The following is a 15,225-nucleotide window of genomic DNA, read 5'->3' on the forward strand; positions in this document are numbered from 1 at the left end:
GAGACTGGATGTGGTAAGGAGAAGATCTGAAGTGCTATAGAGGCTGGGAGAGGAAGTCCCGGAAGTCTCCAGAACAAGGATAAATACCAAACCTTCTGAATGAAATGAAGAGAGCTCCTTCCCCAGCTTTTCCACACAAGATTACATTATGTGCTTCAAGACATTCCTGACTATTCTCCAATTTGTACCAACTGTGCTACATTCTCTTTGTATTTAGTACGAGATTCTTCTCTGTGAGCAACTTTATGCTTTAACTATTCCTGGCCCAGATTAAGGATAACTGGAAGACAAAGAGGAAAGAGCCTATAGTAACCATCTAAATATTTCATAACACCAAGTCAGATTTAACACACTAAAGGTCGAAACCAGTTACCTGTTGACTATTTGACCTTGCATTTCGATACCTACGCTGTTTCTGAAGATGTTCTTTGTACAATGAAACAATCTAGTGTCTTCACGTGAACTGAGAACGTCCTAGGCTAACTAAGAGGTATCTTACTTGGATAACCAGGCTCTGATAACGAGGCTACCAGTCTTTCGACTCGCCGGCAGGTGCCATTTTGCGAAGCCGAGTTCTCTGGAAGGCAATGAACAGGGTAAAGCAGGCCTGTCTGCAGCGGAGCAGCGGGGCTGGTGAGGGGAGGGGAGAAGCACAGATCCCCAAAAGAGCAGTCTCATTTCCCTCCTCTCAGCGGATTTCTAATTAACTCAGCTTTGTGTCTGTTATGAATAGCTTCACATGGAAAGGCTCCAGTTCCACATTCTTCTTCATTATGCATGGCTTATTAAAATTGAAATCTCACTGTTTCCAACTCAACCAAATTGATGGTTCAAACTGCTGTGTGCAATGAAGAGTGAAGCATTTCGTTTAAAAGATGGGATCAGGGTAAAGACGGCCCGGATCAAAACTGGAACAGGCTGGAGACTTCGAGGCCTTCGGTTCCAAACCCGCCATGTGAAAATCCCGGGATTTGCCTGGGAAAGTCCTAACCTTTCCACGTGGCCGCTGCCCAGTCAGCCAGGCCAGGACGATGGCAGGGCGTCCATCCCCACGGTACCCTGTCCTGAGAAGTCAGAGTTGTGAAGTAGGGAATGGTTTGAGAGAGGCCCTTCCTGGCTGGGAACAAGGTTCCCATTCCCAAACAGTGACAGTTGGCTCTCAGGGGCCCATCCCGCTCAAAAGGAGAGCGTAGGAGAGCTGCCCAGAGGAAGAAGACGGAAATCTGCCCGCCAGGCCCTCTGGGTCGCATACCTGCTCTTCTTCAATCCTGCGCTGTAGTGTTTCAATGTAATGCTGAACGGCCATATAGATGAAGCGGTACTGAGCTTCCGTCTGGACCATCCCTGACCTCTGAGACCGCACCATCTGAATGGTCTTGGGAACATCGATGTCGCAGTCGACACCTGCAAAGCAAACACCATGAAGCACCGGGACAAACTGCAGGGCCCGGATGAAGACGCACAACTTCTGGCAGACGCAGAGATAAAGCAAATGTTCCAACTGGACGTGTTCCGAGGGCTACACTGGCCTTCCGGGCGATACAAATGATCCCAGAAGATTAGCTGAGAAGGTGTTGGAGGTCAGGAACCCCCCCACTTTCCAAACGGCACCACCCCACAACATCCGCCAGGACGAGGGGCGTGGGCAAAGACCACCGCTGCATATTCAGCAAAAGACCACAGCACTGGGACCCACAGCTCCAAGGCTCCGTTTTATGTCGAGAATCAAACAGAATCACTTTTGTTCCCTCGCAAACACACTGGAAGTCAAAGTCCTCAGCCTAGATTTTGTGAAAATGTTTTAACATTCGGATTCCCCCCAGGCTATTTTCACCAGCATTTTCCTTCCATAAACTAAAAACAGGAACTATAGCTTCTTGCCCTCCAGATGACCTACCTTTCTCTCTGATGATGTCAATAAGGATATCAATCACAATGAACGTCCCCGTCCGGCCAATTCCAGCACTGTGGGTAGAAGGACAAAGCAATGACAATGGAGTCATTCACGGGGGTTTCAGACTCAAAACCAAGCTAGTAATATTAACAGAAACGATGTCTGCTCTTGGGAGTATTTATAAGATTGTCTATTTGTATTTGAGAATAGATTAGCTAAGAGGGCTTGGGAATTAGTCCAACCTATACTTGGAGCCCGGCTTCTCCTGTACAACGTGCCGAGGCAAGTCCCATACACTCTGGACCCTCAGTTTCCTCATCTGTGAAATGGGGATGATAGTATATGCCTTACAGGCTTGTTATATGCATCAAACATTAGTAATGTATGGAAAACACAAAGCACAGAGGCCGGCACACAGCAAGTGCTCAATAAACAGTAGCTTTTTGTGTTTTAATTTTTTACTGTTTCTTTGTTTTTGAGAGAGAGAGAGACAGACAGAGCGTGAGCAGGGAAAGGGGCAAAAAGAGACACAGAGACACAGAATCTGAAGCAGGCTCCAGGCTCTGAGCTGTCAACAGACAGCCCGACGCTTGGCTCGAACTCACAAACCATGAGATCATGACCTGAGCCGAAGTTGGACGCTTAACCGACTGAGCCGCCCAGGCGCCCCAACAGCTTTTTAAAAAGGGAATTAAGTTTCACATGCAGCTACTTGTCCAACACATGGATGAGATCTGGGAAACTAAACTTGCCCCAGCAAAACCATGAAGCCCAGATGTGGGCACTAGAGGCTGTAAACTGTGGCGAGAGGCCATGGGCGTGGCCTTCGGAGGCCTGTGTGGGGAGTGGTCCAAAACCTTGAAAGTAAACAAGTATATTATCGGGAAAACATGCACCTTATTTCTGTGGCAGGAGAGAATACAGCCGTAATTAAAGTGATGAATCCTAAGTCACTATATTAAAAAAGGAAACTGGGGGCACCTGGCTGGCTCAGTCGGTTGGGCATCCGAGTCTTGATTTCGGCTCAGGTCATGATCTCATGGTTTGTGGGTTCGAGCCCCATGCCATGGCTGTCAGCACAGAGCCTGCTTGGGATTCTCTCTCTCTCTCTCTCTCTCTCTCTCTCTCTCTTTCTCTCTCTCTCTCTCTGTCTCTCCCTCTCCCCTGTGCATACTCTCTCTCTCTCTCTCTCTCTCTCTCAAAATAAACATTAAAAAATATTTTTAATAAATAGAAATAAATAAAATGGAAAAACAAGCAAACATTACGAGACTACATAAGGGCTGTCTGAGCATAAGGATGATGCTCCCCCCTCTGCCCTGCTACCACCAATACCTGGCAGTCCCACAGGACCTAGGAGAAATACACTCTCGGGGCAAAGTGTCCCTCAGTGCAGTTTATGCATGCCTCGAACAGAGATTAAATTTTTCTCACAGGTAAAGAGCTGGGGGTGGGTAGGTAAAAACAAGCCCTGGGCATTAAGAGACAGGCCAGGCTGCAGCCTGGAGAGGTGGCAGGGGCCAGTCACCTGCAGTGAACTACCACAGGCCCTGCATCCATAATGCTCTCTTGCTTATGGTGGACCTCCTCCAGGAAGTCCAGCACGCCCCCGGGGTCACTGGGCACTCCGTGGTCCGGCCAGGTCCGAAAGTGGTATTGCCACACGGTTCTCTCTGTATTCCCCTGGAGTAGAGCCAAGAAAAACCAGAAAAGAATTAAATAAATCAAGGGGTTGAGGAATCGCCCCGTTCTGATCTTTCCCAGAGCCGATGTGAGCCAACTGCTCCATTTAAAGGTCATCTTTGCAAGTTTCCCAGATCATTCCTCCTTTTGGATCTGGCTGAGCAACCCTGGAGGCAAGTCTCTGCTTCTGACATAAACCAAAATGTCCAGTATAGCAACGCGTTCCTCAGGAAGCTACAACCTGCATCACCTCTCTGAATCCTCAGCGGCAGGCAATGCCTCCTTCCCTCCTCATCCACGCGTAGCTCAACTCCAGAGGCAACTGAGGCCCCTGGGTCCTGGGGCTCTCTTCCCAGCAGATGAGAAAACAGCTATCCCCTCAAGACACATTTGCCTCTTTCTCTTTTTATACCCAGCCCTCCTTCCCTCCCCCAAAACATCCACTTTTATTACAGTATCACGGTATTTTAAGATTCTGTGTAGTGCAAAGTAGGTAAAAAGACAGGCTTTGCAATCAGAAGGCTGGGTTTTAGGCCCAAATCCCAGCATTCATTATCACTGTGGTCTCCAGACATCTCTAAGCGTCAATTTCTTCACTTGCAAACGGGAATAATAAGCCCTCTCACAATAACTACCGTGAGGATTAAACAAGACCGATAAACACACAGCCACTACTTGGCAGCAGCAAAAGACTCAGCCACTGATACTCGTCTAAGGAGAGGGGCCGTTAATAAAGGTCAAGACTACAGACGACCGGCTGCCTGGGTGGCTCAGTTGGTTAAGCGTCCGACTCTTGATTTCAGCTCAGGTCATGATCTTACGATGCGGGAGCCCAAGCCCCGCATCGGGCTCTGCACCAGAGCCTGCTTGAGGTTCTCGCTCTTCCTCTCCCCCTCTCTCAAAACAAATAAACATTAAAAAAAAAAAAGAGTACAGAAGACCAAAAGTACCGCGTTCCGGATCTACCCGGATGAGGCCACTGTAGCAGCTCTGTTCACTGCTACGTGCTCACTGCTACATGTTCGCGCTACGGATCTGAGGGCAACCCAAGCTACTGACATTTTAAAGGAGATTTTAAAGGAGAGAGTAACTAAGCCCGGGTCCACCACCAGTGACTTTCAAGACATCCAAGGAATAGGAACCAGAACTAAGAGCTTTTCTTGAAGTACGTGCATTTAATTTACCGATGCCACGATAAAAATTTTTCTCAATGTTACCAGTTGGCTAAGGCTCAGGGGCCACATGGCTCACAGAACAATCAGGGAATGAGACCCAGCTGCCCTGCACATCCATGCTCCTCCTCCTGGGTAAACCTCTGTCCCAAGAGATCTCTGCCAGGCAGTTAGGAGTTGAAATGAGATCGTGTCATAGCACTTTAAAGAAAAAATGTAATGTGTTATATAAAAAGCAGGTAACACGTGACCAGCAATTCTGGAGAAATAGTCTGTCCCGTGTCAGCACCTGAATCCACAGGTATAAAACACAAACCCAAATGCCAAACTTTCCTGTACCTGTTGTTCAAAAATCTCTGTTAACAAGAATACGGATGGTTTATTACTAAAACTGAAGAAAAATCCACCTGCTACTCAGAAACGCCTGATAACAGAAAGATGGGCGGTTAGCTCTAAAACTGAACACACCTACGTGGTATCTCTGGCTAGCGTCCCCTACATCTCTTCCATTTCTGTTGCTTCTGCTGTGCTTTTCCAGCTTCTCTCTCCATCTCTGCAGCAGAGTAAACCTCCCCCCACCCCACCGTCAGCAGAACCACACCCCCACTGACATCAGAAGTTCTAGCAACTGGCCGGGCTTCCAGTTCGCTTTGGTCCCCTGACCACCTCATGGAACTCAGCAGACTGCCGGGCCCTCGTCTACTCTCCACTCGCCTCCCCCTGCCCCCTTGTTGGGCTTGGGCGCCACATACTATGCTGACAAGCCCCTCCGCTGCATCCCTCCCCTCCCTCCACCCTCACTCCATCCACTCCATCCCCGGGAAAAGCCCCAAGCCTGGGCAAAACCAACCACCCACCTTCTCCGTTTGGTACCTAAGGAACAGGGATTGGTGTCACTAAGTGTTCACGTTCGCCACCTCAACAGGGCGCTCAGCACTGCCCGAAATCGTGCTGGATTCCCCTCTTCTCTGCTATTACTACATTACCACTCAATACTTTTTCCACCTTCCCACATAGTTCGTCTCTGATTCCCAGTTGATGGCCTGGCCTCATAGAGAACAGAGAGAAAATCCGTTTCAGCTCCTTTACCTGCATCTGTGGCCACCTTCTCCTCTTCCCGTTCTGCTGTCACAGAAGGACGAACCCTCCATCCACCACGATGCTCTGGGTCCCACCTCTCTCCTCGCCCAACCTCCGTTCCTGCCTCCCTGCCGTGTTCGCTTTGACGTCTCAAAGGCATCTCACAATTTGCGTGTCCAGAAGGCTGCTGACCCTCCCTCCCCCCTCAAATCCACTGCCACCAACCCCACGCTCTCGCTAGAAAACCGGCGGTCATCCTTAGCGCCGGCCTCGACCCTTGTCCACACTGTCGCCAAACCCCTTCTACTCAATTACCTCCAGGAGGTCCCCTTCTGTCCACCGTGCCACCTTTCACCTGGACGATTCAAGCCCTGCCATCCTGCACACCTTCTGCCAGCGTTTCTGGCTTCGTCACAGCACCACCGCCCGCTGCGATTGGTTCTTCCTCCTCCTCCTCCTCCTCCAACTGCCCAACTGTGCCCCACGTCCCGCAGGCGCCACCTCAAGGCATCCGTCATGTCCGTCACTCCTCTTCCACGTTTGTCCTGGCATATTACATGCTATTCATTTCCAAAGGCGGGAATAAGAGGCAAAACAAGAAAGACCAACTGCCAGAGTCCCTGGGATCTGACCTACAGGGGAGGCCGTCAGACCCGGACCACCGCAGCGGCCTCCTAACAGGCGTGCTGCCCACTCGGGCCACCCGGCCTGGCCTAACCCCACCCGAGGCTGTCAGACACCTTCCTGGCACGCAGCTCTGTGTGTGCGTTCGCTTGGCGCGATCACCGTCATGGGCTCCGGGCTAACCACCGCATGGAGTTCGCATTTCTTAACATGAGGGTTAAGACTTCCCAACTTGGTCCCAGCCTCTCTCCAGTCTATCCCCTCCATCCCTCACTTGCCTTCACTCCCCGTAAATCCCGTTCCCCTTCCATCTGCACTGCAGTGCCAGGGCTCACGGGGACACCTCCCTCTGGGAGCCCTCTCTCCATCGTCTTCTCCGGTGGGAACCTCACTCAGAAAAGCCCCGCCTCTTCTGAGACAGTCTCCCTGACGCCCCGGCTGGAAGGACGCTCAGCCTCTGCAATTCCATGCACTTCGGATTTGTTACAGCCCGCGTCCGCTCTGCAGCGCGGCTATCTGTTTCTGTGGCTTCTCACGGCTACGCGATTTTAATTCCTTGAGGACAAAGGCTTCATTCGCCTCTGTGTCCCCAAAAGGCCTTGAGAAACTAAGTCCCCTCTCATCATGAAATTAAAATGAATCCAAATCCAACACCGTTTTGTAAAGTTAGTCACTTCAGCAACAAACTTAAAGTACGTGCGGTTAAGATCTGATGCTATGGAATCTGATCACTAAACAGGCCTCAGGGGCTTTACACTTGCTGCTCCCACACCTGGAACACTCTTCTCCAGACGCTCTAGGTGCCTGGCTCCCCCACCTTCAGCTCAAGTGACACAGCCTCAGAGAGGTTACTCTGATACAGCAAAATCTCCCCGATTACTCCATCTCTGGTACCCAGTCGCTTCTACCGAAACGTCCTGGAGCCCTTGTAGACTGAGCACAATCGGAAAGCTTAGTCGGTTGTTTATTTTTTAACCTTCCGTCTCCTTAGGCTCTGAGGGCAGGAACTGCACCTGTCTTGTTACCACTGTACCAGTATGCATCTGGTACACAGAAAGCACCCGACCCGTGAGCGAACCAGAGCATGGATACATGCAAACGTGGGTAACCCCAGGCCCTGGATTGGTGTACACCATGACCAGCTACCAAAGTCTCTAAAATACGACAATATACTTACTTGTCCAACCTTCGAAAGTTTAAGTTCTCTTAACGTATAGTCATGAGCGGCACTTTCTTTGACGTTCCTAACACGCATGACCCCATATTCTTTTAGAGCACACTCGTCAGGCCAGTATTTGACACATTTACTCTGGAAGGGATCAGAAAAAAGAGTTAATCTCTGTGAACTCTGAAATGAAAAGCCCAAACCAGCAAAAAATAAATGTGCGAGTCCTGCTTAATAACCAAGCTAAAGAAAATGCCCTGTCTGGCATCTGTTAGAGTTTCAAAGAAAGGGAAAAACAAGTTCGAATAAGAAAAAGCAGGCCGGGGAGAAAACGGGAAGAGAAGTCAGCCTTTGCAGAGTCGTCTGATCTAAGATGCATGTGAAAAGAGGGTCAAGGATTGTTTATTTATCTCCAAGGAACCAAAGACGCAGAGTGAGGGCCTAACCAGTTTGAGGGTTCTGCCCAGCCACCGCTAAATTCTGGATTCTAGGGATCTGCCTGTCACTCCGCAGGGGAGCCAAGCAATCACTCTAGAAATGGATGGGCTGCCCAAAGAGCCACCCTGTCTGATTCGCTTCCGTACCCGCGTAGGAGGACTCCGTGCCTTATCTAACCCAAGTGTGAACAGCTCCAGCACCGAAAGGCAGCGATGCGGTTTTGAACCAGCTGCTTTTTCTATATCCAGATCCATCTGATACCTACTACACACGTCACCTTCGCTTAACTGGGTGCCTGGGAACGCCAAGCCCGTAATAGCTGCTGGCTTCAGAGCAGACAAACCGAAAAATATGGCACCAAGTAAATCATTCTTGTTGCCAAAGAGGAAGATATGTAGCTCAATGAGAGAGGAGTCTGTATGTATTTGGTGATGTGTCCTGGGCAGAGGATGTTTTTGCGTTTTGGTCTTTTCTGGGAGTGGACTTTCCACAACCACCAAGATACCGACTGAAAAACCAAGAGACATCAGCCAGAGAAATTTAGCTTTCATGCTAGGAAGACAAAGAAATTCAGTTATAAAACTGTGGATAAGAAAGCAGCTGCAGGCATCCCCAAAGTCAATGATTAACTGAAAGCGGGCGGGGGGGGGGGCGGACATGGCAGAAGGAAGTTGACCAGAAGTATTAACAGACGGTGCAACTTTTTTTGCCTGGCAATGGCTTACATGGTCTTTTATTATTATTCCGAATTCAGCTTTCTCTTCAGTATTCTGTAGATCCAAATACCTCTTTGACAGACTTGATACAATTTTTATTATCCCCAAATAAGCACTTTTAATATTAATGGTACTCAGTGCTGTTGCTGGCCAATCAATTCTGTGACTGTTGGCTGCTCAAGAGACTCAACAGGAACAAAAAATTAAATCATAACTCTGAAAACATTTCAGCTGACTTTGAATTATCAGCAGACTACTGCGGCCCTCCTCCTAGTTTTCCAAACTCTGACACAGACTTTGGCAGACAAATCCTACAATGTGAGAGCTAATGCTTCAGTTTTTAAACTAAAGCCCAGGAATCAAAAGGAATTCAGAGTCTGGGTTTTCTCCTGTGCAATGGTGGGAGGGTGGGAGGGACCTGAGAGAGCAGGTTGTCAGAACCACCTGTGGAGAGAATATGTCCATTATCCTCTCCATCTGGGACTAAAAAGCATATTCGGGAAGCAGGTGCAGACGTGGGGGCGGGGTGAGGAGAGGGGCAGAGTGATTTAGCCCAGTGTCTGTCTATTCTAGGAGTTTCCGGCAGCTCTTCTTGAAAGGGACGAAAACTAATTCCTCTGAAGTGACACAAGAACCCTTTCTTCATGCCCCCTGGTCCCCTGAGAAGAGGTAGCCTCCTATGAAGCGGACTAAAGGCAGGACAGAGGGCTCAATTTTCCATTCTATACGTAGGGCAGGTAACAGTCACCTGAAGCAGAAACTAGGAAGACGTTTTACCCTGTCCATTAATTCAAGAACATCTCATGTTACTGCACATAGCTGCTGGAGGAAGCCTCTGTTTCACAGTGACCAGATCTAGCCTCAAAGGTTTTCAGAAGTGCTGAAACTACTTAGCACAATGATGAAAACCTTACAAAATCACACTGCCCTTCAAAACTGATAGGAAAATTACATTAGAGCACTAAGATCCAAATCACCCATCTGTCTTAGGTTTAACTTGCAGATGACTGCTATATTCCATGAAAATTTTATGCAAACCATTTAAAGTGTAACTACAAAAGAACTTTGACTAGAACACAAAAACACAGAACTTTTCCAACTTAAAAACCCACATGGATGGGCTCACTTCGGGATAACGCACAGAGCTGTTACTCAGTGAGATCTGTCTGCCTCTCTGTAGGTGTGGGATGTTATAATTTTTAAAAACCGGAAAGGTCACAAAAAGTGTAGGGAGAGGACTACTTGGCATAGACAGCTGGGGAGGGGGGTGTACACGGGGACAACCACTCTGGGGGCAGTTTGGCAGAAGTTATTAGAATTTACAACATGCATACCCTATGACCTAACATTTCTTTTTCTTGACATCTACCCTAGAGAAACATCTGCCACACGCACACATACACAAGCAAGAATAAGATTATTCACTTCAGCACTGCTTGTTAAGAGCAAAAACTGAAACACTTAAATGCTCAACACATAATGGTGAAATAAATTATGGTATATCCTTACCATGGAAAATCATGCAATTACTAAAAAGAAAGAGGCCAATATGTACTAACAGTAGATATTCAACAATCCACTTCGGTGGGGCCCAAAATGCACCACAAAATTCATGTATGAAAATACTTTTACATACGGTATTTTTCAGAAATTAGTACTATAGACTTCATTAGGCACCTACAGGTACATAAATACACGCATATACGTAAATGTTGGTATGTTGTGTCTATGCTAATGCCTCCCATACACGTATGTATGTAAATGCCAAGAAGACAGCATGGAAGAATACACATTGCACTGGTCACAGGGATTTCAAATGGGCGGCCAAGGGATGGTGACAAAGACAACTTTAACCATCACGATAATATGTTTGGATATTTATATAAATATATGCTTGAATAATTCAAAATAATTTACAAAATTTTTTAACGTTTATTTAGTTTGAGAGAGAGAGAGACAGACAGACAGACAGAGTGCGAGTGGAGGAGGGACAGAGAGAGGAAGACACAGAATCCGAAGCAGGCTCTAGGCTCTGAGCTGTCAGCACAGAGACCAACGCAGGGCTCGAACTCACAAACCATGAGACCATGACCTGAGCTACAAAGTTGGACACTTAACCAAATGAGTCACCCCGGCACCCCTTCAAATAATTTTTAGATGTCTACAAGTCATGATAAGTATGATTTACATGACCAGTGAAATCACTACTTGTTAGTACTCCAATCCTTTGAAGGTACTAGATGGGGCTTTTCACATTCCCTTCTGGACTTCTGCTCCTGGATACAATAAAGTAACAGGGATTGGATTTACCCTTCCACCTCAGACAACTAAAAAACAGGAAAAATGAAAAGACATATATAATAGAATTAGTAACAAGGACATTAAAACAGTTATTACAAATATACTCCATATGTCCAAAAGGTGTAAGTTAAAAAGAGAGACAGAGACGGCATTAAAAACGAAAACAGGGGCACCTAGGTGGCTCAGTCAGTTAAGCGTCTGACTTTGGCTTAGATCATGATCTCACAGCTCATCAGTTCAAGCCCCACGTCGGGCTCCGTGCTGACAACTCAGAGCCTGAACCTGCTTCAGATCCTGTGTCTCCCTCTCTCTCTCTGCCCCTTCCTTGCTCGCACTGTCTCTCTCTCTTTCTCAAAATAAATAAACATTAAATCAAAAACAATCTTTAAACGAAAACAAAAACAAATGGGTGGTGGGCACTAAGGAGAGTACTTGTTAGGACGAGAGCACTGGGTGTTATACGTAAGTGATGAATCACTAAATCCTACTCCTGAAATCATTATTAAACTATATGTTAACTAACTTGGATTCAAATGAAATTTAAAAATTAAAGTAATAATGATAATAAGAGATTTTTTACATATAAAAAAACCCAAAACGATAAAACTTACAGAGATGAAAAAGATAATACCTGCTGTAGAGAACACAGCGAATAGTCCTAACAGCAGATGATACACCACAGAAGGAAAAAAATCAACCTGAGGACATACAGCAAAACAAACCGTCCAAAATGAAACCGGCGGGGGGGGGGGGCAGGTTTCTTGAAACACCATCTGCCAGAAGTCATTCACTGTGTTTTGCAGGGGGTAGACAGCCGCGCAAAATGAGCAAAGTCTCCATGGGCCGCAGGATAACGTCAAGCAACCTAATAATATACGTGTAACTGGTGTCCCATGTTTGAAGAAATAATAAACATTTCCAATTTGAAGAAAACTATAAAGCCCATAGATCCAAGAAGCTCCATGAACCCCAAGCAGAAGGAACATCAAGAAAACTACACCAAAGCCTGCTGTAATCACATTTCTTCTACTCTCTTTCCTCCAGAGGGTCAGGGTAAGCCTAATTCGTTTATTCAATTGTTAACATGGTCAACCTGACACGTCTGATACTTCACAGTTCATCAGAAGAGCGTGGAGTGTACCTTTCCTCTCTCCACTTCTTTCGTCGTCATGACAATCACTCGCGAGTTTTCTTGAAACACCATCCGCCAGAAGTCATTCACCGTGTTTTGCAGGCAGCCTTGTGTGGCAATGTAACTCTTTTTGGGCTTTGAATTGTTGCATTTGGTTTCAAACTCGGGCTAGAAATTTAGGAAGAAATTCCTTTAATCACTGGAAAGTTGCTTTCAGGTCACAAGAAATACAAAACACAAAAGATGGCTAGCAATGCCTGGTCAGAAAACATGGCAGAAAGCAAAGATTACCATGATAATATTTGCATTGATGTAATCTGAAACAGGCTCATTGGGATCACCATCATGGAGGACAACTCTGGTATGATCGACTGGAAGAAAAAGAGACCACAGTCAAAAAGTACTCATTCCTCTTCAGGACATGTCATTTCAAAATAGTTAATCCTCAACCTCGTCCAAGTTTTATTCACTTAGTGATAAAACCACATAAAAAAATTAAATCCTAAATGAGCACAACAATGATCCAAACACCACATGATGCCTCATAATGCGGTCTTTAAGAAGAACAAAGTAGCAACAGCCAACTCCTTGGTCTTGATTATGTGCTGTGGATATACAGGATATTACCACTGGGAGAAGCTAAAGGGTACGTGGGAGCCCTCCGTATATTTTTATAACTTCTTGTGTCTAAAAATATTTCAAAACAAAAAGTTTTTTTTAAAACCAAAGGAAGAGTAAGTATAGATAAATGACATGATGTCTGAGATTTGCTTAACATAATATGGGGGGAGAGGAGGAGCGGAGCAGAGTATAAATAAAACAGGACTAGGCATGAGTTGACAACGCTGGGAGCTGGGCAGCGGGTATGTGTGGTTCTTTATACTGTTCTGTCTACTTCTGAATATGTTTGAAACTTTCCATAATAAAATTGGTGGCTTTTTTTTTTTTAATGAAGCACATTGAACTACAACATCTAGCAGATAAGATTTTGATAGTGTCAGCTGACCAAATTCTGTACAAAAGTACATTACTGCAGGGCACCTGCGGGCTCGGTCGGTTAATCATCTGACTTCGGCTCAGGTCATGATCTCACGGTTCGTGGGTTCGAGCCCCGCTTCGGGCTCTGTGCTGACAGCTCAGAGCCCGGAGCCTGCTTCGGATTCTGTGTCTCCCTCTCTCTCTGCCCCTCCCCTGCTTGCACTCTGTCTCTCTCTCAAAAATAAAATAAAGGGGCGCCTGGGTGGCTCGGTCAGTTAAGCATCCAACTTCGGCTCAGGTCATGATCTCACGGTCAGTGAGTTCGAGCCCCGCGTCAGGCTCTGTGCTGACGGCTTAGAGCCTGGAGCCCGTTTCAGATTCTGTGTCTCCCTCTCTCTCTGCCCCTCCCCTGTTCATGCTGTGTCTCTCTCTGTCTCAAAAATAAATAAACGTTAAAAAAAATTTTAAAAAAAATAAAATTAAAAAAAATAAAAATAAAAAAGTACCTTAGTGGTATAGAAATCTGAGCACTCTACCTAAGCAACTTATCTTATAATGGGAATTAGTGATATAGTTATATGTCTTGCACTGCCCATCTCTAAAGAAACAAGACGTTAATCAAGAGGAAGCATCTGACTGGGACCTTTAAGAGGAAAAGGCAACGACACTCTCTTCACATAACTGCAGATGATTGTTCCTGTTGCCTTTTCCTACATCCCTGCATCTTACTAATGAGTTCCATTAGGCCTCCTGAGCAGAAAGGAAAACTTAGACATAAACAGGATAAGGCTGCCCCAAGGTCATCAGGACCATGCTGTGGCTCAGACTGATTCTCTGCAAATTCCTATTGCCTTTTCTCACTATTATGAATGGCTGCATTTTCTCCCATCCTCATCTACACACATTTCAAATAACCGTTTGGATGTGATGGACATATGTACCATGTATGTATCCATATGTACGCAGAGAGAGCAAGACTGTCTCTCCCTGTCTCTCTCTCTCTCTCTCTCTCTCTCTCTCTCTCTCTCACACACACACACACACACACACACACACGACAGATTTACGATACCTGACATAATGGCTTGGACCCAATGAGACATGAGAGCAATGCTCACCAAATTGGCTCATGCATCCCAATAAACTTTGTGCAGTTTCTGAACACCGAAATATATACACATGGATATACAAACATGCCCTATTTTTAAGTTTGGTAAATACATTATGCATGCACTGCCATCAATCTGTATGTCAGATTTAAATTTTTCTTTCTTTCTTTTTTTAGACACAGGATATAAATCAAGAGAAGTTCTAAATGTTCCTTCCCTTCACCCCAGCGGGCCGCCTTGCACAGCCCGCTCTGGCGATCCCTCCAAGAGTGTGGCGCCCAGAGCAGAGACTGTGAGGGCTCCTGTGCCAGTTCTCCCGTTGGGATCTTGCTAAAATGGTCGAGAAAACCGGGAGAATAAGAACACCCGCTTTGTGCACATGTGGTGTAATTAAGTGACACAGGTGCAGAGTCCGGTACAGAGCAGCCCTCAGGACACGCGCGCTACAACAGCTGTTTACTGCCATCTCTAGGGTCCTCGCCACAGGCCTCCATCCTTCCTCTCGTTCCCTGTGGCTCAACGTTGGCTCTACCAGGCAGTATCTGGGTAATTAAGTGCTTTACGAATCCCTTAGGGTCCTCTTCGGAGCAAAGTAGAATGTACCTGTATCTCCTGTAACTCGAGCTCAGAGGATCAGGGAGCAGAGCAGTTCGGGTCCTTGGGCGGAGGCTGCCTGTTCCCCAGAAGAGGGAACGGAGGCCCAGACAGAGGCGTGTCTTCCCAAGACGCACGGGCCGAGCAGCGCAGTGCAAGGACACAAGTCTGGGACCTCTGAGGGTCATGGTGTGGCCTGCCCCTGGGAGATGGCAAGCCCTGAGATACTCACTTTTATTTTTTTAATTAAAAATTTAAAAAAAATTTTTTTTAACGTTTATTCATTTTTGAGAGATGGAGACAGACCGTGAGTGGTGGAGGGGCAGAGAGGGAGGGAGA

The 15,225-nt window shown here is 46.7% G+C and overlaps 1 protein-coding gene across 1 annotated transcript in view; it reads right to left on the reverse strand.

Annotated features, from left to right (window-relative positions):
* Positions 1-15,225, reverse strand: part of PTPN11 (protein tyrosine phosphatase non-receptor type 11) — an 81,054-nt gene that overhangs the window by 15,131 nt on the left and 50,698 nt on the right. Inside the window, exons 8-13 of the mRNA XM_049619931.1 lie at positions 12,497-12,576; positions 12,215-12,373; positions 7,631-7,762; positions 3,423-3,577; positions 1,898-1,965; positions 1,253-1,404 (exon numbers count right to left, since the gene is read on the reverse strand). Of these exons, the coding sequence (XP_049475888.1) occupies positions 1,253-1,404; positions 1,898-1,965; positions 3,423-3,577; positions 7,631-7,762; positions 12,215-12,373; positions 12,497-12,576 (746 nt within the window). The remainder of the gene's footprint in view (positions 1-1,252; positions 1,405-1,897; positions 1,966-3,422; positions 3,578-7,630; positions 7,763-12,214; positions 12,374-12,496; positions 12,577-15,225) is intronic.

Source organism: Panthera uncia (genome assembly GCF_023721935.1).
Source record: "Panthera uncia isolate 11264 chromosome D3 unlocalized genomic scaffold, Puncia_PCG_1.0 HiC_scaffold_8, whole genome shotgun sequence".
NCBI classification, from domain to species: domain Eukaryota; kingdom Metazoa; phylum Chordata; class Mammalia; order Carnivora; family Felidae; genus Panthera; species Panthera uncia.